Source organism: Phoca vitulina, unplaced genomic scaffold, assembly GCF_004348235.1.
Source record: "Phoca vitulina isolate PV1807 unplaced genomic scaffold, GSC_HSeal_1.0 scaffold20, whole genome shotgun sequence".
Taxonomy (NCBI): Eukaryota; Metazoa; Chordata; class Mammalia; order Carnivora; family Phocidae; genus Phoca; species Phoca vitulina.
The window spans coordinates 35,773,968-35,799,930 of record NW_022589723.1 but is presented as its reverse complement, the minus strand read 5'-3'; the positions used below and the strand labels follow the sequence as shown (position 1 = coordinate 35,799,930).

The 25,963-nt window shown below is 37.7% G+C and overlaps 1 protein-coding gene across 6 annotated transcripts in view; it reads left to right on the top strand.

The window, feature by feature from the left end:
- UACA (uveal autoantigen with coiled-coil domains and ankyrin repeats) overlaps positions 1-25,963 on the top strand; it is a 94,725-nt gene that overhangs the window by 46,281 nt on the left and 22,481 nt on the right. For 5 of the 6 annotated variants that reach the window (XM_032417061.1, XM_032417059.1, XM_032417063.1 and 2 more), the window contains 10 exons: positions 2,112-2,245; positions 6,154-6,242; positions 10,086-10,150; positions 10,941-10,998; positions 14,482-14,552; positions 14,656-14,762; positions 17,199-17,380; positions 18,739-18,776; positions 21,920-21,988; positions 25,408-25,515. In XM_032417061.1, coding sequence (XP_032272952.1) covers positions 2,112-2,245; positions 6,154-6,242; positions 10,086-10,150; positions 10,941-10,998; positions 14,482-14,552; positions 14,656-14,762; positions 17,199-17,380; positions 18,739-18,776; positions 21,920-21,988; positions 25,408-25,515 — 921 coding nt within the window. The other variant, XM_032417064.1, reaches the window with a different exon arrangement.

Sequence of the window (25,963 nt, the reverse complement as noted above, 5' to 3'; positions counted from 1 at the left end):
TGAACTGTATTCTTGTAAAATGTACTACCGTTTAATTAATTGTGGTCTCTCTTGTCTGTTATTCTTTCTGATGTATTCGATGAGCAGATTGGGGTTAGTGATAGCAAACAACAGTTCTCGTTTCTTTTTCTGGGTTTAAAAAGCACATCATAGAATCTTAGTAATTGAGCAGTATTTCTGTTAACTGACAGCGGACCGTGATGGAAAACAGTGCTTGGTGACGCAGAACTGAAAAATCCCATGATAATATGTGACTTGGATCATGTTTAATTATCTTCTAAAAAGCCTTACTTTAGGATTTTATAGGGTTTTTTTTCGTGTTTTAAATAGCTCCTCTCTCCAGCCGGCAGTTTACTTGGAAATAAAGTTGAGATTGTTTTAACTGCAAGGATAAACTTACCAATTTCGAGCAAGTATCTGTGTGTTAAACATGACTTAATCCCTAAGGCATTTGAAAACACAAGTCTCTTAAAAGCCTTCATCTACTACCATTCCCCAATTTAGAGTCTGTAAACTGTTTTGTTTTAAAGCTAAAGAAGGGGGGATGCCTAAAATGTAGTTGAGACTTTGAGCCAGTAAATAGGGCTAGTCTCAGAGTTGACAATTCGAGCTTTTGAAGTTAGAAGGAAGTGGGCTCATCTCCAAATTTAACTAATTTGGAAACAACAGTGCTGAAGCCTGTGTAGGTACTTGATCCAGATTCCATTGAAACATTGCTTTTCAGGAGTAGGTTAAAATTTTAATGTATTTATTTTTCATATTCAATTTTCATACTTATTTTCACTTCAAGTATTTAATGGAGACACTGCTTACTTAGCTAGAAAATTGGTGTTTTGTGTTGCTGTTTGAAGGGGATAGGTAATATAAAGTAATCCCACTGATCAAACAGTTAGAGGATATGCTTCATATAAGAGATTCATTTTTTTCTCCCTCAGAGATTTGTTATGCTATTTGTGGACACAGAATTGCTTTGTAAAATAGGTACAACTTTCTTTGTTCTAGAAATAGTCCTGGGCTTAGTACAGAATTTAGCAATAAGTTTATTGTATAATATTTTAAAAGGCTAAAACCTTACTTGGTTAAATAGTGTGTATTTTAGTTCTGGGTTCTACATTTCCGCCTACTAAGAAAAAATCGAAGTTATTGGCCTCAGAATGTTTTGCATATATTTTCTCCAGAGTTAAAAATAACCTTGATACAATTAAAATATATATCATGTGATACATCCTCCTATTTAAAAAATTGCCTTTGATCTTCCTCTTAAATGCATGTACTGAGTTTTTGTTAAAATCAAAAATCGTTTTTAAAAACAATATATGTTGAATGTAAAAAAGAAAATGAAAGTCACCTGTAATCCTGTTGTCTTAGGATTTTAAAATAGTTAATACTTTAAAGTCTTTTTTGTTTTTTCAGTTTTTTTCTATGTACGAGTTTCTTTTTATCCTAATATAGAAGCTTGATGAATTGCTTTCTCTTTGAGACAGAGAGTGTATGTGAATGTGTGTATGTGACTAATTTGCCTCCATAAATATATTTCCAACAACAAGCTGTGTGAGTGTGTGGATGTCTTAAGATGTGTACAGAATTCCACTGCATCTAAGGTCTTGGGAGATAGGTGACCAGAGCCAAATCTGAAAGCAGGAGTTAGAGACTAGAAGCACACTGATTTTGGAAATCATGGGAAGTCTTGGTTGGGTTTGGCTACTCAGGTCTTTTAACATCCCCGGAGCCTTGACTTTTCTCATCTGTTAAATGGGGATGACAATTTTAGTTTACTGGGGTCGTTTGAATAAATCACGCCTGGCACAGGGTGGGTGTTCAACAATTATTAATTTCCTTTCTTTGCTCTGAAGGCAAAGAAAACAGAGAACATGAGAAACACGCTTTTCTCAAAAGTAGAACTTAAAATAATTCTTGAATGTCATGTGTTTTGGAGAGGCTCTTCTCATGAAGTTAGCACAGCAGGGAGAAGGAAATGTGGGATGCAGTGGAGATTGAGTGATGTATTATGCAGTATTGCTCTCCTTTCTCTTTTCCTTCCTTCTTGAGAAAGTCTTACTGATACAGTATAGAGAGTAGGCCATGTTTATTTATTTTTTTCCTTTTTGTAGCATGCAGCAGATTGGAACAAATATGATGACCGATTGATGAAAGCTGCAGAGAGGGGAGATGTAGAAAAAGTTTCCTCAATCCTTGCTAAAAAGGGCATCAATCCAGGCAAACTTGATGTGGAAGGCAGATCTGCGTAAGTATGACTGATGATAATCACCTCAAGGGAATTTGGGTGGACCCCTGGGACACAAGTGAAATTTGTGAAGTGTGACTGTCAACGTATCAATTTCAAAAGGCTTTATCAAAACCCACACTATAAAATCTTTCAAACATCACTTTCAAACATTATGGACTAATAACTTGTTTTCAGTGTGAAAGATTTTCAAGCTAGAGAGAATACTAAAATACCACCCAGTGGTCTAGTTGTTTAGTCTCAGCTCCCAACCCGTTTTTATATTTGGGTCATTATTTTAAGTGAGAATGTTCAGAACAGAAAGGAAGGCAGAACAGCTAGTGTGGCTTAGGGAGGCACAGGTCGTGATCCCACCCTTTGGTTTTTGGGTCACCGAGAAGGACTACTGGCTTATTTCTGTGCTTTAGCTTTTCTCGCACCCCTCCCAATCTTCTTCCCTTCCCTTCCTGTTGAGGATGGGTTAAAGGGTAGGTGTACATTCTGTTACCGTCCTCTGTAATTGTCGCAGTCAAAACCTTATCTGGGAAACCTTCCAAAGTTAGAGGTGAAAAGTCCCATTTCCTAAAGTTCCTGTCAGTCTTGCATGAGTTTATTTAGAATATTATAACTGTAAACCAGATACTAAATATAGAAGTGAATATTAGGAAGTGGATAGTTAATGTTTGATGTAGATCACTACCTTAGGGTGCTTAAATATTCAAGTATATGAAAAATAGCAAAGCATGACGTAAAAATCAAGTAGCTTTTAATACCAATAAAGTTTGAAACATTCCAATTTTTTAATACTGTTTCAATTTTATCAAGTAGGCAATTTGATAGCTATGGAAACATTGCTTGAGTCCTGCTCCTATTTTTGCTAAATTTTGAGCTATTTATATAGGGCTCACACTATAAGCAGTGAGAATTTAATATCTAAAAGTGACTTTATTTTTTGTGTTTCTTTTTCCCCAAACATCAAGATGTTAGAAGATGAAGGAAATCTTTGGGATGAAAATCGTCAGTGAAACCTTATTTCTTCAGTTCTGCCCATCCATGCTTTGAATGTTTTGAATGAATGGTTGCTTGAGTTTCTGTTCATTTTTTTTTCAATCTGAGGTTCAGTTTTGAGTGAAATTATTTGTATTAATGGTCAGCGTTGTAAAATCTGGTATAATTTGATGAACTATGAACTTCAGTTTGTAGGATATATGAGTGGTATTAGTCTCTGAGGTTTTCACTGTAGGAAATGGAATTCTTTTAGGATTCATGGGATAAAATATTTTCCTTTTGCTACTCACACACAGACTGTATTCTTCCTTAATTAGAGCATTTCATATTTAGTCAAATATAGGACATGTTATAAACACACTTTCTGTATTAGAGGTAATTATAAAAATAATTTTATTTCAAATGACTTTTTTTGGTTGGTTTTACAAGTTTTGAAATTTAAGACTGAAGTAACATGTGCTTCTTGACCTCGATCCAATTTCAAAAATGAAATATTTGAAGCCTAGCCAAAGTCATTGCAAGGATTTGTTTTCTTCCTGTTCACCTCTCTCCTGGGGAATAGCCCATTGCCAAAGCAAAATGGGGCAGATTCACCAAGAATCCCCACTGCCACTTGGAAATCCAGATACCAGTTCCTGTCTCCCCGTCCTCTCAGGCTGTCAGAAGTGGTATTTGGCCTCCCAGCCGTTTTCTCTGGAATCAACAAATGTTCCTCGGCAAAAAATGGCTTCAAATACCAAGCTCACCTCTCTGGGCCTCTGTCCCGCCCTGCATCCTGGCCTAGTTATTTTTCTCTGTCTTGTGACCTCACTGATGCCTTCCAACATATGTTGTATAGTTTATGCAACTTTTCTTGTTGTCGTCCGAGGTCGTCCACATTACCTGGATTTCTTATTATGGAAGCACTAATACACGTCTTGTTGAAAAAAAGACAAAGTTGACTTTTTAAATTAAAAAACAGTATTTCTATAAAGTAATTTTTCAGATTTCCTTTACGACTCTTCGCATACACTTTAGTGATCGATATGTCTTCCTTCTGAAGTCCACTGTTTATAGCATATCCGCATTAATAATGCATTGTAGATTTGTTGTGATTTCTGCCCTTTAGTACATCATCAGTGTAATATTGATTTATTTTGAAGAAAGAAGTCTTCCAAATTTTTTGAGCTAAGAAAGGGAAACAAGCAAACAAAAAATGTTCCCTCCAAGATTGTTGGGAGACTAAAAACCTTTGCTTGAAGCAAATTACCGTTTCTCAAAAGGTTCTAATGGTGCATTGCATAGTATAATTCCCTACTTTGGTGTTGCAGAGATTGATACCCTTAGTCTTACAGCAATTTAATTCCACTGTAAGAAGAACTTACTTGATTCCTATGAACATTATATTCCTTTTATTAGAAACATCTCTGTCTCGCAAAGTCAAATTATACACAAACCTCCTTTATTTTACTTAGTAGTGCTTGGTCTCTGGTTTGCATTTACATCCATCATAATACTAGTAGAGATACATGGCCAAGTGTTGTAATATCTGGAAATGAATTTGCAGCCTATCTCCAGATTTTGTCTCTAAGCATTCAGTTATTCAAGTATTTGAGGGCCCATCATCTGTTTGGTATGTACATTGGTCTGGGAATATAATAGGAAGGAAAACAGACAAAAATCCCTGCTTTCACTGAGTTTAGAGTGGGAAGAGAGTGGTAGACTGTAAAGAAAGACTATAAAAATAAATCTTGAATTTATGTATCATATTCAAAAATACGTAGTTCTGTATAGAATAATAAAGGCAGGGATTGGGGAAGTCGGAGTCCTAAGGTTTCAGGGAATGGGGAAATGTAAAAATTTTAAATGGGGTGGTCAGGGAAGACCCCTCCTGAGAGTGTGATACGGAGTTTGTCTGTATCCAGGCCCCTTGCTGAGCTCTCGTACATTCTTTATCTCCTGGCTTCTTCACAGTGGTTATTGTACTTGGTTAGGGTTCAGTTGTATTTTGACCTGAGGTCAGCATCCTTTGTCGGCAAGCCCTACTGTCTTCACTTACCAGTTTGGATTTGGTGGAGTATAGTCAATCAGTCACTGTCCATTCTTACGGCACACAAAATAATTCTGTAAATGTTTGTTGATTAATAAAGTGTTAGATGATCAAAGAAACAATGGGGTATTTTCTCTTGTATCTTGAATACCTGATGGCTTAAACTTAGTTTTTAAAGCAGGCTTTCCTTGCCTTATTAGGAAGCTTGTCATGGCCGTGTGTGGAAAACTTCACCTACTTCATACAGGTCTGTGAACGAAGGGGAGGAATTAGGTGGTAGTTGTGGCTCCTTTGGGGAAAGATGACACTAGCTCTTTTATGGCTTTCCAAGTGTAGCTTAGTTTGTTGTTTTGAAGGCTTTTCTATGCGAGGTTTAATTTGATAATTCTAAAGAGAAGGGATAAGTGTTTTGATCTGTTTGGCCTTAGCATTCTGCTAGAACTTCTTTTGTTTTGGCAGTTTCAGTATATTTGAAACGAAGCAAAATGATCTGATAGAAATTTTTCAGTGCATTTATCAAGCCCCCAGCACAAGTGCCTGCACTACCGATTAATAATAAGCTATAGAATTAGTGGTATTTGGTATAAATTTTCTATTATTAAGACTATTAAACATTGGAATAGTCCATTGGTTCTAAGGAGGTATTTCTAGAGAGTGTTGGCTGCTTATGTAAATTTGGGTTAAAATTAGTTTTTCACTAATAAGGGATAGGTTTCTTTTTCCTGGTAGAAAATATAGAGATGTTTTACGTAGCCTTTTTAAAACGTGTGTGTGTGTGTGTGTGTGTGTGTGTGTGTGTGTGTGTGTGTTGAAGAAAAGGTGACATTAGTGTAACATGTAAGTTGATGTTTCATAGTTTCTGTGGCATAACACATATTTTCTTTTTGTTTAGCTTCCATGTTGTGGCCTCCAAGGGGAACCTTGAATGTTTGAATGCCATCCTTGTACATGGCGTTGATATTACAACCAGCGACACTGCAGGTAGGTTGCCGCCATGGTCAGTTACAAAACAGAAAGGGAGGACAAGCCTTGTCCGTTGCTAATGTTCTTCAGACCGGAATGTGATTTAGAGAGAGACGTCCTCAGTTTTCTGTTTTTAAATAGTTGAGAACAAGTTTACTTCTGAGGTATCGTCATTGGTCTCGGAGAGGTAAAAGACAGGGAATTGAGGAGACAGGATTGCTGAGCTGATGAGCATTTGGAGCCCTGAGGTCCAGTGTTGGTCTTGGTAATATTATAGGATCCTAAAATCTCAGACTTGGAAGAACCTTTAGGGGCCATTTAGTTTATACTCATATACTTTTTTTTTTTTTTTTTAAGATTTTATTTATTTATTTGACAGAGAGAGACACAGCGAGAGAGGGAACACAAGCAGGGGGAGTGGGAGAGGGAGAAGCAGGCTCCCCGCGGAGCAGGGAGCCCGATGTGGGACTCGATCCCAGGGTCCTGGGATCATGACCTGAGCCGAAGGCAGACGCTTAACGACTGAGCCACCCAGGCGCCCCTATACTCATATACTCTTGACTCTGTGAATCCTTGCTGTCATGAGGTCATTCGATACTTGGTTGGACATTTCTCGTGATGGGGCGCTAACTGCCTCATAGCAACGACAGCACTACCAAGAATGATCATTAACAAGAAGAGCTGACGCAGCACATGGTACCCTGCTGAGCAGTTCACACACACTAACTCACTGTAGCCTCCCACCATCCCAGGGAGGCTGCGAGGCACTGAGCCAGCCATTCAGTAACTGGCCCAGGCTCCTTCAGTGGATGAGCCACAGCCGGAGTCTGTGTCTGTAACCATTATGCTTTACAAGGGAACCTGTTCTGTATTTGGTTACTGTATTTATAAAAAAATGATTTCTTGTAGACAGTTTTTTTTTTTATTTTTTTTTTTAAGATTTTATTTATTTATTTGACACCGAGAGAGAGATCACAAGTGGGGGCGGGCAGAGGGAGAGGGAGAAGCAGACTTCCCACTGAGCAGGGAGCCCGATGCGGGGCTCCATCCCAGGACCCTGGGATCATGACCTGAGCCGAAGGCAGACGCTTAACTGACTGAGCCACCCAGGCGCCCCTTCTTGTAGAGTTTTAAGTCTGTTTCTTACTATGCCTTCTGCCTAAACTTAGCTGTACCCATGTCTGTCTTTTAAAATCTTACAGCATAAGTTTGTCTGCACAGCACAAGGTAGACCTCTTCAGTGAGCATGCTAGTTTTCTCAGGATAACCATTCTCAATTCTCTCGACAGCTTATTTCTCTGCAGTTCTACTTTGTTATTCGGTTAAATATAGGGGGTGACCTAGAACCAGAATTTCCTTAACAACTTTAATATTTTATCTTGTGATTCCATATAGAGACAGATAAATGCATTACAGTTAAACCAGCACTGTGTTTAGAAATGGAAAGGAGGCAGAGGAAAAGAGAGATCTCAGTGAGGAGAATCTTTACCTAAGGATATATCAAATTTTAACTTGAAGACCAAACTCTATCTGCCACCTTTGAACGATGAACAAAAGAATATGTTAATTACTGGGATGCCTGGGTGGCTCAGTTGGTTAAGCATCTGCCTTCAGCTCAGGTCATAATCCAAGGGTCCTGGGATCGAGTCCCACATCAGGCTCCTTGCTCAGTGGGGAGCCTCCTTCTCCCTCTGCTCCCCCTGCTTGTGCTCTCTCTCTCTGACAAATAAATAAATAAAATCCAAAAAAAAAAGAGAATATGTTAATTACTTACAAAAACATTCCACTGATGTAGAGGAATATTTATAGAAATTTATGACTAACCATATACCTCTTTAGAGATCTTTAGACTTTATTTATTTATTGTTCTGATTCTAATTTAGACAAGTATCTATCTTATTTTTTGTCTGTATTCTTTCTGCTCTGGATATTTTTGCCTAGTGACTTTTGCCCTCCCTCCTTCGGTGCAGATCAAGCATTTTTAAATGCTTTCCCAGGCACAGCAGGCATCATTTCGTATGCTGCATCCTGACGATACTCTGCTTAAACTCTTTGTCTTTTGTTTTTGCTGTTGTTTAGTTATATTTGTATTTGCCTCGTTTTACTATTTTTGTCTTTAGAGTTGTCCTTTCTTGAGGACAAGGACCTTGTCTTATTTGCTGTAATATTGTCTGTTATAGTCCAGATGTGGATATTCAGTAACAATTTGATAAAAAAATTTATGTATTTTATCTTAACTCCTTTATTTGCTAGCAGTATGAAAGTGTATTGAAAATAACTGTATTTCAAGTAAGTGTGGTTTTGGTTTTGAGGTATTTATGACCCAGGTCTTACCAGGTAGGCAACTTGGGTGTAATTCATAGTGTTGTGCTGTAGATTTGATGTTTCCTTAATTTTTTTACTGCATTATCTGAAGTGGCTGGATTTGGGTTTGGCTAAGGAAATACCCGACCTGACATTTTTATGTGGCCCATTGTGTTGAACACCAGGGACTGTCCCTACTGTCCTACTCCGTACTCTCTTACTTTCCATGTAAATGATAGTTTTCCTTGTCACTTTTCACAGTGTAAAATAATTCTAGGAAACTTGTCCATGAACAGTTACAAATTGAAATTTGAAATCATCTAACTTATTTGTAATTAGAGGATGTTTAGGTATGGATGAAGATGTTGTATCTGTACTTGGTTAAAGACCTGGACTCACTGCTGTTTGTTCTAGAACCTGGTAGTACACAGAAGTGATCAGATCCAGGAAAACTTAATCCACTTATCTAAACTCATATAAAACTGAGTGAGGGTTGAAAGTTGAAGTCAGTGTATTCCTTCATCTAAGATGAACAACACAAATGACTTCCCTTCTAGCAAAAGGGTCTGACAGTGAAGTCAGATCATTTTCTGAGAGGTTTGTGAAGTGAGAGGAAAGTTGAGCACGAAAGATTGGCAGATGGAATGGCCTGGTGAAACCCTTTTGTCTTTCACCATCCAGTGAGATGTATGCGTAAAGAAATGCAATTAGAAGAAATCATGTTTGGAGGTAGAATGTTGTCTGCAGCTTTACCTTTTTCAGTATTCAGTTAATCTTTCAGATGATTTGTTTCCTTTAAAATGGCACATTTTAATACACATTATATTTGAACAAGTTGTCTGATTTTCAGAGACACAGTCCTAGTGAACTTCGAATTTTATTTTATTTTATTTTTATTCATTTGAGACAGAGATACAGAGAGAGAGAGCGAGAGAGCATGAGCGGGGGTGGGGGGGGGTGTGTGTGCAGAGGGAGAGGAAGCAGGCTCTCCGCTGAGCAGGGAGCCGGATGTGGGACTCGATCCCAGGACCCTGGGATCATGACCCGAGCCGAAGGCAGAGGCTTAATCTGAGTCACCCGGGCGCCCCTGAACTTTGAATTTTAGTTGAAAATTAGTTTCTTTGACTTAGGTCTCTTAACTTCCTGTATTTTAGTGTCCACACTGCCTGTTTAGAAATATTTTGAGAAATCTAGGTATCTTTCTCCCACTCCTATTCCTGTTCTCTTTTTCTCCTCTTCCTCTCCCTACCTCCCGTCTTTCCTGGCTGACTTTAATTACTTACTCTGTCCCAGGCACCACTCTAGGTATTGGAGATATAGTGGTGAATAAGACAAAATTCTTGCTCTTTATGGGTTTGTAGATTGAATTTTTCTTCCCACCTTCATTGTTTTGGTGTACACATTAGCTCTTACTAAAATATCAACCTGAGTGAAAGCATGCTTACAAATTAAGTATCTTGTCAACTAATCTTGGAAAAAATGAATCACATTTCTATGGAAAATTCACTTGTGAAGAAAATAACTGTTCATGTATATCTTAAATTATTTTTTTGATAGGAAGAAATGCTCTTCACCTGGCTGCGAAGTATGGGCATGCCTTGTGTCTACAGAAACTTCTACAGGTAGTAAAAGTGGCTAATGCTCTGGCTTTATTATTTTGATTGCAAATAATAGATGTGTTTTCGGAAGTCGAGATCAAAGAAAATAGTAGGTTAATTTTGATTGTTAGCGTACGTAATTTCTTTTCCATCATTTGTGAAAGAATGTGAACAATAAAAAGCAAAAACTCTGAGGGAAGTGAATCGCATAACTCAGTGTATTAAAAATAAATAACAAAGGCTTGACCTTCCTGTTGACATTAGCTGGAGACTGGAATTTTCTGTGTCTGGTCTATGACATAAAGTGATACAACATAGGAGCTATATATTTCTATATAAACATCAGTCACTTAGACTATGTGATATCGACACTACTAGTTAAACTTGTGGTCAGGCAGCCACAAAATTCCTTGAACTAGTGGGCTGAAGAAAGTTTTCAGTTAAAGGGTCCAGTCCTCCATTTCCAGAAACATTGTTACCACTAAGTTTCACAGCAGAACTCATTTGTTTTTCCTGAATCAGTTGTTCAAATTTTAACTCTTGGTGAGAAAAAAATCCCCAAACAATAACAGTTTCTATATCCCATGCTATTATAATGTACCATATGTTTTCCTGTTTGGTGAAAAACTTGAATTTACAGTATAATGTTATTATATTTGTTTCATGTCAAAATATTTAGTGGCTTGTCTAGTAGTCCTTAGGTTTTTTGATAAATGGAATATTTTAAGATTAAATAACAGCTGTTCATTTGAGTCTAGATGTTTAACTTTAAAGTGAAACTCTCCCAGCCGACTAAGTTTCTGTGTTTTAACAGTACAATTGTCCCACTGAACACGTAGATCTTCAGGGAAGAACCGCACTTCATGACGCAGGTAAGTGAGGGTTTCACTTGGACATAGCCAGTATTTGTTGAAACAGCTAGGCACTTAAATTAATTTCCAAGTTTTAATATGCATGTGTTTGTATAATTCTTGGAGAAACAGAATATTATGAAGTTTTTGTTTATACGAATGTGAAATTTATTTGATTGTACAGCTTAAAAAGATTCATTCAGCCAAGACTGGTTTGCTAGATATTAAAAGTCCAAAGATAAGTAAACACGATCCTGCTCTCAAGGAAGCTCTAAACACTGTGTGACTCTCTGTGTATGTGTGGGGAGGGGAGGAGGAATGATTTTTTTTCTTAAAAACTACATTTGCCTAATTAACATGTCTGAATACCATTTTTCTCATCTGCAAAATAAAGTTAACACTACTGCAATAAGTGGTTATAATTAAATTATAAATAGTGCCTGGCATGTAGTAATTTCTAGGCCTCAGTGCTATATCGTATCACTGTAATGTGCTGTATTTTTAAAAAATATACTAGTAATTTCACAGATTTTATTAATCATACTTGTGTATTTAAATTTATCTGCATTATTCTTCAGGTGTCTTAAAGACAGAAGTTAGATATTAAGTATTTTTTGGAATGTACCGCAGTCTGACCTCTGGCCTGACTCTTCTGAGTCTGACATTCCTACAGTTCACTGGAAAGCCAAAGTAAAGAAAAGTAGCTACCCTGTCTTGTCATGTTTATGGAATATCTGCAGTAGATCAAGGTGGCCTGTGTTAAAAATGCAATATACCACAAATTTCCTTCAAACTTTGGTACCTTAATTTATTTCAGCTTTTTTCTTTTTATGTTTTACGTGCTTTTATGATAGTTTAATTTTTTACACAAGGTATTTTTTCTTTTATTTTTGTAAAGTGGTGGTATTTGCAAAGCATTTTCATATGCATTGTCATTTGAGCCTCACAATGACCCCTGTGTGGTTTTTGGTTTTGAGGAGAAATGCCTTATCTGTTCTTCTCTATGGGCCCTAGCTCTGCCTTCTGGGAGGTTCTTACTTGTCTGGTATTCTCTAGGGTCACAGATAAATTGCATGGCAGAGAGCATGTCCTCTGTAGAGGCAGCTTAAGGGCTGGAACAATCATGAGTGTTAGCAGACTGGCCTTCTGGGACCTTGCGTAGTATGGTTCCCATAAAACCTTGGTCGGCTTTTTGGTTTATTTGTTTCCAGCCATTTCCATTTGTCCGTCTCTAAAGTTATTTTCTGGACATAAAGTTCTTAACCCTCCTTTAGTTCTTGTCCTTATTTGTAGAGTCATGACTCTGCCTCATTTAATGGCTGCCACCTCCCAGCCATCTGAAATAATATTCTTGAATGGGATTATAATATCCTTACCATGATGTTTATTCCAAGAGCAGATTTTTTTTTTTCTCTTTAGTGGGAGTTCCTTGAGAAAAGTTGTGACCAACAACAGTGTTATATCTTGCTGCTTGACATAGAAATGGTCGGCTTCCCCACATCTCTGAGGTCCCAAATATCTAGACATTGTCTATTCCCTTTCATCTGTGTTCATAAACTGGCAGATTCTTGCTTGACCTCATCTCTTTCTTATCATACCTTACTAAAAGTAAGCAGCTGCCAATGTGCACTAAAATTTTGGCCCTTTTCTCTTGCTTCACCTCGAAAGGCCACGTGGTACATCTTCTAAATGATGATGGACGATAGCTCTTTCAAATGTTTTGCCACAGTGTGAGAAAAATCACAAGATTTCTAGCCTGAAATATGTTTAGTCATTACCTAGTACTCAACCACTAAGCCAGTGCCATATGATTTAGGTATTCATTGTAACAGCACCTACCTCCTGATAGCAGTGTTGTCTCAGTTAGGGGTAAGGCTAGGCTTCTGGGACAGAGACACTATAAAATAACACTGAATTAAACAGCTCCACAGGATTGCTTTCTGTCATGTCAAAATCCTGATGTTCAGATGGGCTTGTGCCTCTGTTCCCTGTGGCTATTCAGGGACCCAGATTTCTTCCATTTTGCTGTTCCACCATTGCCTAGCACGTTGTCCTTATCTTTAAGGCTGAAGTTGCTGGCAGGCACTTCTGTTTTCCTGCTAACAGGAAGGGGAAAGGTCATGGAGGAATGTATAAACCACTCTTTTAAGCCCTAGAGTCAGAGGTAGCACACATCACTCCTGTCACATTCCACTGGTGAGATCTAATGCACGTGGTCATGGCTGCATGCAAGGGAGTCTGGGAACTGTGGTGTCCAGGTGAGCCCGCATGTGCCCAGCCCAGCTTCGTTACCGTGGAAGGAAGGGTGATCACAGCTGGGTGGCAGCGCCACTCTCCACCATAGCACCTTTACTACTGACTTTACTGGTTCAATATACTGTAGCTCCAGAATTTATTATGCTTTACATTTTTTTCATTCTTATTTTTAATTGGTCCTGAATGGTTGTTAGTTTTATAATTCCTGAATTAATGTATTCAGTTTCAGTTTCTTTTTTTAAAAACGGGTTCTATATTTTATATAAAAGACTTGCTGGATTAAAGACAGCAGAAATGAAAATTTACTTGATTTTCTTATGTGTATTTGGTTTTATTCTGTGGAATTTCACACACACACAAAAGAATGCTTTGTCAGTACTTTTTGTGGCTAATAATCTAGTCGCGACTCATAATAAATACAGGGAGTATTTATTAATAATAATATAAAAACTTTTAATAAAAACTCATGGGGAGTTGAAACACAATCCTATTTTATGATGTTAACAATAATTTTTTTTTTCCTAATACAAATATGAACTCTAGTGTTGGTTGGAGAAGAAGCAGTGTGTGGTTTTACAATATAATTTTCAGCAAAATGACCCTGCTTTGCATCATCAAAGGCAGACATTGCAATCTCTGATTTTAAAAGGAAATATGAATTATATGAGTCAAACCTTTTTTACTGTGACTCATCTATAAAGACCTGAATATGATTCATTTAAAAACAATTGAGCTAACCCTTCAAGGATCAAGTCAGTTGTAGCCACATTTATTTTTTTTAAGATTTATTTATTTATTTATTTGACAGAGACACACAGTGAAAGAAGGAACACAAGCAGGGGGAGTGGGAGAGGGAGAAGCAGGCTCCCCGCTAAGCAGGGAGCCTGATGTGGGGCTCGATCCCAGGACCCTGGGATCATGACCCCAGCCGAAGGCAGATGCTTAACGACTGAGCCACCCAGGCGCCCCTTGATTTTTATTTCTATGTTTACACTTAGGGTAGCAGTATATTGTCTTCTGCAAGGGTAACAATATTCGTTGGTCCCAGTAAATTGTGCAACATTTATAAAATGATCTGGCCTAACCCATTTTCTAAAGTGGGTGCTTATTATGCTAAACTGAGAGTGGACGTTGTGAAGCTTGGTAGTTTAGAAATTGAAGAACTTATGCCTTATATGGACGTAGCAAAGCACCATGTGTCTTACCAACAGATGTTCACCATTTATCATTTTTCTTTGTTCCTCAAAGCCATGGCAGACTGTCCTTCCAGCATACAGCTGCTTTGTGACCATGGGGCCTCCGTGAATGCCAAAGATGTGGTAAGTCCGTTTATGTTTATTGTCATTTCAACTCACGTATTCTAACTTTTATGTTTTGCGAGATTTGTTGTCTTAATGCTGTTTTATTTTTCTTGTTGCTTAGGATGGGCGGACACCACTGGTTCTGGCTACTCAGATGTGTAGGCCAACAATATGTCAACTGCTGATAGATAGGGGGGCAGAGATTAATTCCAGAGACAAACAAAACAGGTAATTCTTTTATCACAGCTCCGCGGACACCAGCTGGATTCATAGTGACTCTGAAACTCTGCTGCTGTGACTTGCCCTTTCCATCCCCCTTTGGATCTCTCTTTCCTTGGAATTAGCACCCACTTTTTTTTTTTCTTTCTCTTTTCCCCAGTGTCTGATGAAGGAAGAAGAGGGAAATAGGGGGAGATGGCAGGGTAAATGTGGAATACAAAGCAGTGGTTAGAGCCTGTGTTCAGGTCAGAAAACTGAAGAAAGAGGAATTATATCCCAGTTATTTATTTTAAAGCTTTAAAACAATCTTTAATGAAAAACGGGCTCAGATAAGAAAATGAGGGAGAATAATAAAAAATCGCACCTTCAGTCTGCTTCTTTGTTAGTGAATCTTTTGAGAGTAAAGGTTCCTGCGTGTCCTGGAGCTTGACGTTTTTCCGTGTAGACTCTCTCAATGTGTTGGTTCTCCTTACCTTGCCTGGGCATAGTGCTGTCTCCTTCTCTGAAACCAAGTTCATTTCTATACCCTGAGGTTCCCTGCATTTATTTTTGCTTCTGTGTTCCATGTCATTTTAGTTGGTGCACACTAATACTTTCTCTCTGTAGCTCTCCCCTTCCCCTCCTCTAGGTCCAGTGTATCGTGGCACTGCTATTATAATTCTCATGTTCATGGTCCCAGTGTTTCCGACAGTGATGTGTCTGAAATACATCCCATCTCCTAGTTGGAGCATTACAGTAATTCATAACAAATTTTTGGGATTTTGTAAATGTTTACTAGTAAAATTACTAGTAAAAATTGACTTAACTTTGTTCTTCTAAACATGTATCCTATTCTTTTGTAGTTCACTAGAATTAGATAGGTATAAAAAAAAGTCCTTAGATGTCAATTTTATAGTTCTACTCATTTTTATTGTTCAGACCTCTCAAAGGAGGAAATTCTTAAGCAATTAAGTCATTAATGTGATTATTAAGTAAGTGGCTTTTTTGCATTACTTTGTTTTTGCAGATACTATAATCTGGTTCCAAGCAGGACTAAGAAAGTTGAGTTTAAAAATAAAGTTTAGGATCAGAGAGTGATGATCTGGTTGATTCATGTATAATGCCTTATTTTTTTATAGATCTTATATTTTCCCAAGCATTTTGGAATGCCACACACACACACACACACACACAAATGATGAGGTATGGCAATGTGTATTAAATAGGCTAGGTAGCAGACGGCTTTAAAAATAAATTAAAATGTGGGGCACCTGGGTGGCTCAGTCGGTTGAGTATCTGACTCTTGGTTTCAGCTCAGGTTGTGATCTCAGGGTCATGAGATCGAGCCTTGTGTCTGGCTCCGTGCTCAGCATGGAGTCTATTTGTTTAAGACTCTTTCTCCCTCTCCCTCTATATGCCCCCCAACTCATGCTCTCTTTCTCTCAAATAAATCTTTAAAAAAAATAAGTTAAAATCTTACATTTAAGAAGAAATTAAAAATAAATTAAAACTCTGTGTTTTTTTCTTATCTTATCTATAGCATTTTTTCCCTAATAAAAAAACTTTGTTGGTGGTGCCCGGTGTATATAAAATTGTATTCCAGGAGCTATTGGGGAGTATAAAAGAGAAATAGGATATACATAGAATAAACGCAAGAATCCGTTTTCTTATGAAATCCAATATTCACAGTCAAAGACCATGTTAGATATAGGATAAGTTACTTCATTTCATGAGGTATTTTTTGGTTTCCTCAGCAATAAAAATAGGAATGGGACAAAATAATTTCAAGGGTCTTCTAAATTTCCTTGACGATTCAATTGCTTAATTGCATTATTGCTATTTTTACTGTTAAGTGTTCCAGTGCTGATGATCCTGTCAAGGCAGAATAAACCAGTAGTCCATGATAATGGGCTTAATTAAGGAAGGTTTATGGAGGAGGTGGGTTTTAAAATTAAGTGTGAAGATGTGAAGGTCTCCAGTTAGAAGGAAAGCTCTTTTAAGGAGAGAAATCAGAACTGAAATCTGATTCTTGTTTTGGAGTCGAAGGGATTCGTCGAAGAGGTTTGCATGATGAGGTTCAGTTCATGAAGGGGCTTTGAATAGTTTGGGTTTACAGCTGTAGGTTTTGGGCAGATGGGGTAACAGTATCAGTGATGGGAAATTTTTGTGGTAATTTACTTGTAAAACATAGAAGTACTGGAGTAAAGGAGGTTAGTTTGGTAGTAGAAGCAACACATATATGTAAGTGAATGATGCAAGGTTTTTAGCTCTGCAAACTAAGACAGAAAGTGAATGTTTTTATAATGTGATGAAGTTAAAATAGAAGATAAAAATAGGAAGTAAAATATAACAAGTATGACTTCTTAAAGTAATATCTATTCTTTAAGAAGGGGGCCTCTGGCAGGTTTCTGAAATATTTTCTTGGGTCTTTCTCAATGTCTTTTATGCTTGTGTCTTCCCTCTTAGAACTGCTCTCATGCTAGGTTGTGAGTATGGTTGTAAAGATGCTGTAGAAGTCTTACTTAAAAATGGTGCTGACGTAAGCCTGCTGGATGCCCTGGGCCATGATAGTTCTTACTACGCAAGAATTGGGGACAATCTGGACATTCTAACTTTATTGAAGACTGCGTCGGAAAATACCAACATAGGTAGGTAGCAAAGTAGCTAGAAAAGTCTAGCTTAATAGCAGCTTTTAAAGACTCAGATGGTGGAACTGCAGGTTGTAAGAAGCAAAGCATTCCTTAGTGCTACACATCATTGGTCTGTCTCCCTCTCTGCCATGGCTTTGCGTTATTTGTGTTGTAGTGGTCACTTGCTTTGAGGCAGTGCTGTTGTGTATATTGGCTAGTTTATCAAGTAAACCCTACCATACTATGGAGTAGGTTAAGGAATGAGGAGAAAGAGCCCAATCAAGCGTGTTTTACTAATATATATATGTATTTTTTTTTTTTTTGATGAGGAGGGCTGTAACACTTAGCTTTTATACTTAACAGAATTTTAAAGAAAGAATCATTGTTTGAACATGTATATAAAATATTCAACCAGTATTTATCAAATAACCGTATCAAGTATTTTTCTATGTTTATTAAAGAGAAATATCCTTCCAGTCTTTTCCCTATGCAGGAAGGAATAGCCTTCTAGTCTTTTCCCTATGTGGGAAATTGAGGTCACTCGTAGTGAGCTGCAGATTACTTTTTGTGTAATAAATTTTGAAGGGTTTTCCCTCATAGATAAACATTTTGTCTATAGTATGATTTTTTTTTTTTTTTTTTAAAGATTTTATTTATTTATTTGACAGAAAGAGACACAGTGAGAGCAGGATCACAAGCAGGGGGAGTGGGAGAGGGAGAAGCAGGCTTCCCGCTGAGCAGGGAGCCCGATGCGGGGCTCGATCCCAGGACCCTGGGATCATGACCTGAGCTGAAGGCAGACGCTTAACGACTGAGCCACCCAGGCGCCCCTGATTTTTATTAATGCATAAAAGTCCATATATTTAAGTTTAATTGAATTAACCAATTTTCTGTACATGTCATTTAAGTTGTTTACAGTTTTTGCTAACATACATAACAATTTAGTGACTGTCATTATGCATAAATATTTTGGCATATTTTTATTATAGTCTTAGGACCAATTCCTAGAAATCGAATCATATATTTCAGGATATACCCATTTCTTTAAGCTTTTGATATATATTGACAAATTGCCTTCCACTTTAGGAATGTTTAAAATTTTGTATTTTGCAACTGCCTCCCTTTCCTAGCATTGGATATTGTCTCTCTGGATGTAATCATAACAACAAAAAATAATAATTTTGCAGTTTGATCGGTAAACATAGGTCACTGTCATTTTAACTGTAAAGTAGTAAGCTTTAGAGGGAACTTTAAAACTGATTTCTTTAATGACTCAATTGTATAGTTAGGGAATTCAAAATCTGCAGTCTACCCAAGGTAACCTGCTATTTTGCTGTTCCCCTTCCTCCTCTCTTTCTCTCTGTTTAAATCTTTAGGGAGAGAACTTTGGAAGAAAGGACCACCTTTACAGCAGGTAGATCTTAATTTTAATTTTTAAAAATTATAGATATGGCACAATTTCGGTAAAGTGCTTACAGGTTAATGATTATACGTAGCTGTTTCAAGTTTAAGTGCATGCTGTTCTCTCTGCTCAGTTAATCATGCCCATGTAGAATCCAGGTATTAAGATCCTGAGGCTTTGATGCAATCACTCAGTTTGAGACAGTGGATCTAAATGACAGTGATACAGTGAATGTATCCAATAGGATATAAATATCTTCCTGATTGCTGGCCTTGAGCCTCCAGCCCTTTCAAATGTGAGATATTGTACCTTGTTGAGATTCTTAAATGATGAATGTTAGCCTAGCAGGTCATAAACATAAACATTTCTCCCTTACTAATAGAGTGAAATGTTTACCGTTACAGTAAAATTCTTCCAGGGCCTTAAGAAAGGAAGAAAACAGAATTCCAAACTGAATATATACTGTGATTTCAATACCACTGTTAATATTTTGCTTTCTTTGTATTTTTTTTGCCTTGTTGGTATTTAAAGAGGACTTTGAAAAAAAACACAATATGTGAAAGAATTCATACTTTGCCCTAGTTTTATGATCAAATCACTATGTAACCCTGGTTTTGTGTCCCAGTCTCAGTAAATGTCTTGTTGTTTTTCCCTAATCTCTTCAGGTTAGCGTAAGTGGGGCTGGTTTACTGCTCTGTCACCATCTTGCTCAAGAGCTATAGTGTAGGCAGCTTTCCTCTTCTGCTGGCTGTTTCCTTCCAGGCTTTCAGCTTTTCTCTAGTGGGAGGAACCTGAGCCCTTCCAAACCCTGAGGAGAGTAATCAGGTACCTTCTGAGAAATTCTGATCATCATTCTCTCTGCACATCATTCCTTGACCTCTCACCGGAATCTGAAAGCTATATTAAAGCATGTTTTTCTCTCCAACCCATCAGAATTAAGTAATACATTCATGCCTGGGTCCTGTCTGCCGTCACTTTGCCTTTCTATCTGGAGCAGCTGTTTTTACCTTCTCTCCCATTCCTCAGACGACCTAAGTGGGAGTAGAGTGGGGAAAAAATGCCCCGTGTTATGTCTGTACCAGTTGTCTTATATGGGAGCAGAGAACGTGATTTCTGAAATACAGAGATATTTAAAATAAGGAATTATTGAATATTAATGTGGCAATGGTATTCTGCTTAGTGCTCCAGGAGTTATCTAAAATGAATACACGGAGTTAATATTCTGCTAGGAACAGTAAAACTCAATATTCCCATTCTTTGTTGAATACCTTTTAAAATAGCTGCTGTAGATAGGATTTGTTCCTGTACCAAGGGACATAGAGTCCCTGTTATCAGGAAGACTATGGTATAGTTTTAAAAATAAGACTTATTCAGTTGTTTGCTTAACAGACCTCTGTGGGGCACCTACGATATGCCCCTTACTATTCTAGGTGCTGGCGAATCATAGTGTGCAAAGTTCCCGTCTCATGTTGCTCCCAGCCTGGTGAGAGAAGTGAACAATAAGCAAATGCTAGTGTTTAGTATCATAGCATCTGCTTTGAAGAAGAGTGGAACAGGATTAGGGGATGAAGAGGGGAGAGGGCGGGAAGCTATTTTAGATGGTGTGGTCAGCAAAGGTCTCTCTCTGGAAGTGACATTTGAGCAGAGGTGTGAAGGAAGCGAGAAGGGAGCCAGGGGGCTCTGTAGGAGAAGAAGCCTTAGCGGGCAGAGGGAAGGGCTGGTGCCAACCCCCTGATTCAGGAGTATGTTTAACACATCCATGGGGCAGTAGAAGGTCAGCATGGAGGAGTGATGTGCGCATGACTGAGGAGGAGAGGCGGGTGAGGTAAGCAGCTGCCAGATGATGAAGGACCCTCTGAAGGGAAGGCGGGGATGAAGGTAGAATGAGGAAATGGCTCAGACCCCACACGAAGAACAGTCCTTTGCTAGAAGGAGTGAGGCTAGAAATGTAGTTTGGGCCAAGTCGTGGATATGGAATATCTTTCTAATCGGACCTTGTCCCTCTAATTCTAAATCCAAACTCATTAGAATGACAGTTAAAACGCTTGGTTAAACAAGACTCAACAAATAATACAAAACATTAAAAAATTTTCTTGGAAAATTAAAGCACTAGCTTTTTTTTTTTTTTTAAGCTCTCAAAAAGAAAGACCATAGCTTTCTAAATTATTATGTAGATTTAAATGTCAGTTTGGGCCAAAAAAAGGTTATATGCTCTCTTGTTTAATAATTGTGTTATTTTTTTTATTAAAGCAAATCTCTAGGCTGGAATAAGGGTTCAAAGCAGTAAGTGTACAAAACAGAACATGTACTGAACCAAATCATTTAGAGATCTTTTACATAGCTCTGGTCAGAGGATTGTCTGTCTCTTTCTTACCACACCCTTTGATATTTTATCAATGCTTAAAGAAATAAATAATTTCCATATTTCTTTTCAACATTAATGTAACTCCCTCTCCTTTTTAAGTACTAGATTTTTCCTTTGGGAATGGTTGATGATGCCTTATAGTGCAACTTTAGTTTTGTGTCTAGTACAAATTCTACTTTTTTTTTTTAAGATTTTTATTTATTCATTTGCGAGAGAGACAGAGAGAGAACAAGCAGAGGGAGAGGCAGAGGGAGAGGGAGAAGCAGGCTCCTTGCTCAGCAGGGACTCGATCCCAGGACCCTGGGATCATGACCTGAGCCGAAGGCAGACGCTTAACCATCTGAGCCACCCAGGCGCCCTACAAATTCTACTTTTTAAGTCTTGGTAACTTTAGTAAAAATAAATCCTTAACAGTTAGGATTTTAAATTTTATTATGTCTTCGTATTTTAAAATAAATCATAGTTGATTTATTTAAAACCTGTAGTCCTTTGGGGAAGGTATATGCTATGGTGAGCGCTGTGAATTGTGTAAGACTGATGAATCACAGACCTGTACCCCTAAAACAAATAATACATTATATGTTAATAAAAAAAAAATAAAAATAAAACCTATAGTCTTAAAGATGCTTTCCACTTGGAGTTTTAAGTGCAAATACTGCCATCTTGTGTTATATACAGTAAAATTTCATGTTGGATAAGCAGCACATCCCTAAATGTTGCCTACTGAGGAAAATGTACTTTTCTGTATTTTCATACTTGCTAACCTGTGTTCTCTTATGTTTCACCAAAGCGAAATTTGCCATACATGCTAGATGAAGTAAATATGAAGTCAAGTCAGAGGGAGCATCGAAACATTCAGGTAAAAAGAAAAAAAAAAGGTATCTTCTTTGTAAAGAATTGCTGTGTTGTTTGTAGTGGGGTCGGGTGGGAAGAGAAGGAGCACAAAACGTGGGGGAAATGAACAGGGGAAGGAAGGGCAGCCTGCTATGTTATGTGATTCTGTTTTCTTGCCCAATCCCTTCTAAAAGAATTGACTTTTGACATGAATGTTTGGGTCATATTATCTTACAGAAAGTATTGTTTTAATATGTATTAGGAAGCAAATAATTTAACAACTTTACATAACTTTTTATTGATTTAAATATATCTGTTTTGGGCCATAAATCCTAAGTTTGTATTAATTTTAGAAAACTTAAGTATTGCAATGAAAAATGATGGTTATTAATGTAAATAAATAGTTTTTTTTTTTTTTAAAGATTTTATTTATTTATTTGACAGAGAGAGACCACAAGCAGGGGGAGGGAGAGAGGGAGAAGCAGGCTCCCCGTAGAGCAGGGAGCCCGATGTGGGGCTCGATCCCAGGACCCTGGGATCATGACCTGAGCTGAAGGCAGACGCTTAACGACTGAGCCACCCAGGCGCCCCAATAAATAGGTTTTAATATGAGTGTTTTTTATCTGATGAAAAATCATTTTGTTTAACCATACAATGTTCTATGTTAATCAAAGTGTTTAAAAAATAATTATTATGTGGATTATGTCGGAGGAGGAAGATTCCATAATTAAATGGTTTATTTTATGACTGAAACACCATTAAAATAGAAGTTGTATAGCTGTTTTCCATATGATAAGACAAAAGCATTTTATTTGGGCTTTTATAGTTTACTATGTAGTGTTAAGAAAGTGAACTCTAGCCCAAAATTGGAGCCTTAAATGCTTCATCAGAGCACTGAGGTAATTAGTATAGCAAAAAAAAAAAAAAAAAAAATAGAACACTCCCATAAACTTGAGAGGTGTTAAGCAAAAGTTAAAATGGCACGTTTTTCTGCTGTTTTCTGTTTCCAGGTGATGCTTTTGTTTATTTATTTTGTTAGAATCATGGTGGTTTGCTGTCTTGTATATGCTTGTATTAATTAGATAGCATAGGACCATAATCTTCTACAGGCACACCTCGGATATATTGCAGTTCAGTTCCAGATCATTGCAATAAAGCGATTATTGCAGCAAAGCAAATATTGCAATAAAGTGAGTCAAATGAATTTTTTTGGTTTCCCAGCACATATAAAAGTTATATTTGCATTATATTGTAGTCTGTATTTTTTTTAAGATTTTTATTTACTTAGAGAGAGTGAGTAAGAGAGAGAGAACACAAGTTGGGGGGGGTGGGAAGCAGAGGGAGAGGGAGAAGCAGACTCCCTGCTGAGCAAGGAGCCCGATGTGGGGTTCGATCCTAGGACCCTGGGATCATGACCTGAGCTGAAGGCAGACGCTTGACTGACCGAGCCACCCAGGTGCCCCTATACTGTAGTCTGTTAAGTGTGCAGTAGCATTATATCTAAAAAACCCCCAATGTATATACCTTAATTTAAAAATACTTTATTACTGGGGTGCCTGCCTGGCTCAGTCAGAAGAGCGCGTGACTCTTGATCTCGGAGTCGTGAGTTCGAGCCCCACGTTGGGTGTGCAGATTACTTAAATAAATATTTTTTAAAAAGAAAAGAAAAAATTAAAAAAAATTTTAAAAATAAAAATATTTATTGCTGAAAAATTCTAGTCATCATTGGCATTTTCAGTGAGTTGTCATCTTTTTACTGGGCGGGGGGTCTTGCCTTGATGGCTGCTGACTCACAAGGGTGGTGAGTTGTTGAAAGTTGGAGAGGCTGTGGCACTTTCTTAAAATAAGACAGCAAGGAAGTTTGCCACATTGATGAACTCTTAACAAGTTTTCTTGGTAGCATGCTGTTTGATAGCATTTTCCCCACAGAACTCCTTTCAAAATTGGAGTTGATCCCCTCAATCCCTCTAAGTTTAGGTCATGTTCTAAATCCATTGTTGCCATTTCAATAGTCTTAATAGTATCTTCACCAGAAGTAGATTCCATCTCAAGAAACCACTTTCTTTGCTCATCCAAAGAAAGCAACTCCTCAATCATTAGTTTTATCATGGAATTGCTAGCGATTCAGCGCCATCTTCAGACTCCACTTCTAATTCCAGTTCTCTTGCTATTTCCACCACATCTGCAGTTACTTCCTCCACTGAAGCCTTGAACCCCTCAAAGTCCTCCATGAGGGTTGGAATGCACTTCTTCCAAACTCTCGTTAATGTTGGTATTTTAACCTCTTCTCATTAGTTACAAATGTTCTTAATGTCATCTAGAATGGTGAATCCTTTCCAGAAGGTTTTCAATTTCCTTTGCTCAGATCCATCAGAAGAATCTCCATCAAGGCGGCCATACAAAATGTATTTCTTAAATAATAAGCCTTGAAAGTTGAAATTACTCCTTGATCCATGGGCTACAGAATGGATGTTGTGTTAGCAGCCTTCAAAGAATTCATAGAAGAGAGTTAGGGCCTTGCTCTGGATTAGGCTTTGGCTTAAGGGAATGTTGTGGCTGGTTTGATCTTCTATCTAGACCACTAAAACTTTCTCCCTATCAGCCATAAGTCTGTTTTGCTTTCTTATCATTCATGTGTTCACTGGAGTAGCACTTTTAATTTCTTTCAAGAGCTTTTCCTTTGCATTCACAACTTGACTAACTGGTACAAGAGACCTAGCCTTTGGCTTTTTTTAGCTTCTGGCATGCCTTCCCCACTAAGTTTAATCATTTTTAGCTTTTAACTTAAGGTGAGAGATGTGTGACTCTTCCTTTCCCTTGAACACTTAGAGGCTATTGTAGGGTTGTTAATTGGTCTAATTTCAATACTGTTGTGTCTCAGGGAACAGGGGGGCCTGAGGAGAGGGAGAGAGATGGGGGAACGGCCAGTGGGTAGAGCATCAGAACACACAGAGCACTTACTGGTTAAGTTTGCCATCTTAGATGGGCACAGTTCATGGTGCCCCAAGACGATTACAATAGTGTCATCAAGGTTCACTTGATCACAGATCAACATAACAAATATAATAATAATAATAAAAAAATTTCAAATATTGTGAGAGTTACCAAAATATGACAGAGACACAAGTAAGCAAATGCTGGTGGAGAAATGGTGCTGATAGACTAGCTCAATGCAGGGTTGCCTCAAACCTTCAATTTGTAAAAAACACAGTATTTGTGAAGCACAATATAGCAAAGCACAATAAAACGAGTATGCCTGTATATTATTTCTGACCTATAAATTTTAAGCCATTGAAATGTCATTGAAACCATTGTGTCTTTGGACTTAAAGCTGTTTTATATATGTATATATCCATACATGATAGCGAACTGGTTTTAAAAATTTCTTCCATAAGAATTGCTCTTTTAAGGCTGGTCTGGCACCTGTTATCTTTACTATTTAAGGATCTGGAGATTGAAAATGAAGATTTGAAAGAGAGGTTGAGAAAAATTCAGCAAGAACAGAGAATATTACTGGATAAAGTCAATGGTTTACAACTACAGCTGAATGAGGTAATAATCTACATAATATAAAAAAATTAAAAAATGTTTTACTACCAGTAATCATCATCAAGTGCCACATCAAGTCATGGTGCTAGATGCTAAAGGAGGTACAACCAGGTCATTGTCCTTGAGCAAAGTTCTGTCTTTCTGGGATCTTTACATGAAACTTTCAGTGTCACTTGTAGGAACAGAAAATACTGTTGGTGTACGGTAATAGCAAAGCACTGAACTATAGTTGGGGCTATGGGATTGGAAAGTAGGAGTTGATAATGGATGGGTTCTCAAAAGAATCAAAGTGCTTCTGAACCTGGTCAGTGAGAAGAATGAGTGACAGCTCAGACCACAGAATTGGTCATCCAGAGACATTTTCTCCTTATATCCTTGTTTCCAATCTTAAAGATATATGCCAGCCTTTTACAAAGATATTCGCTGAGCTCATGCCTTTAAAAAATAAGCT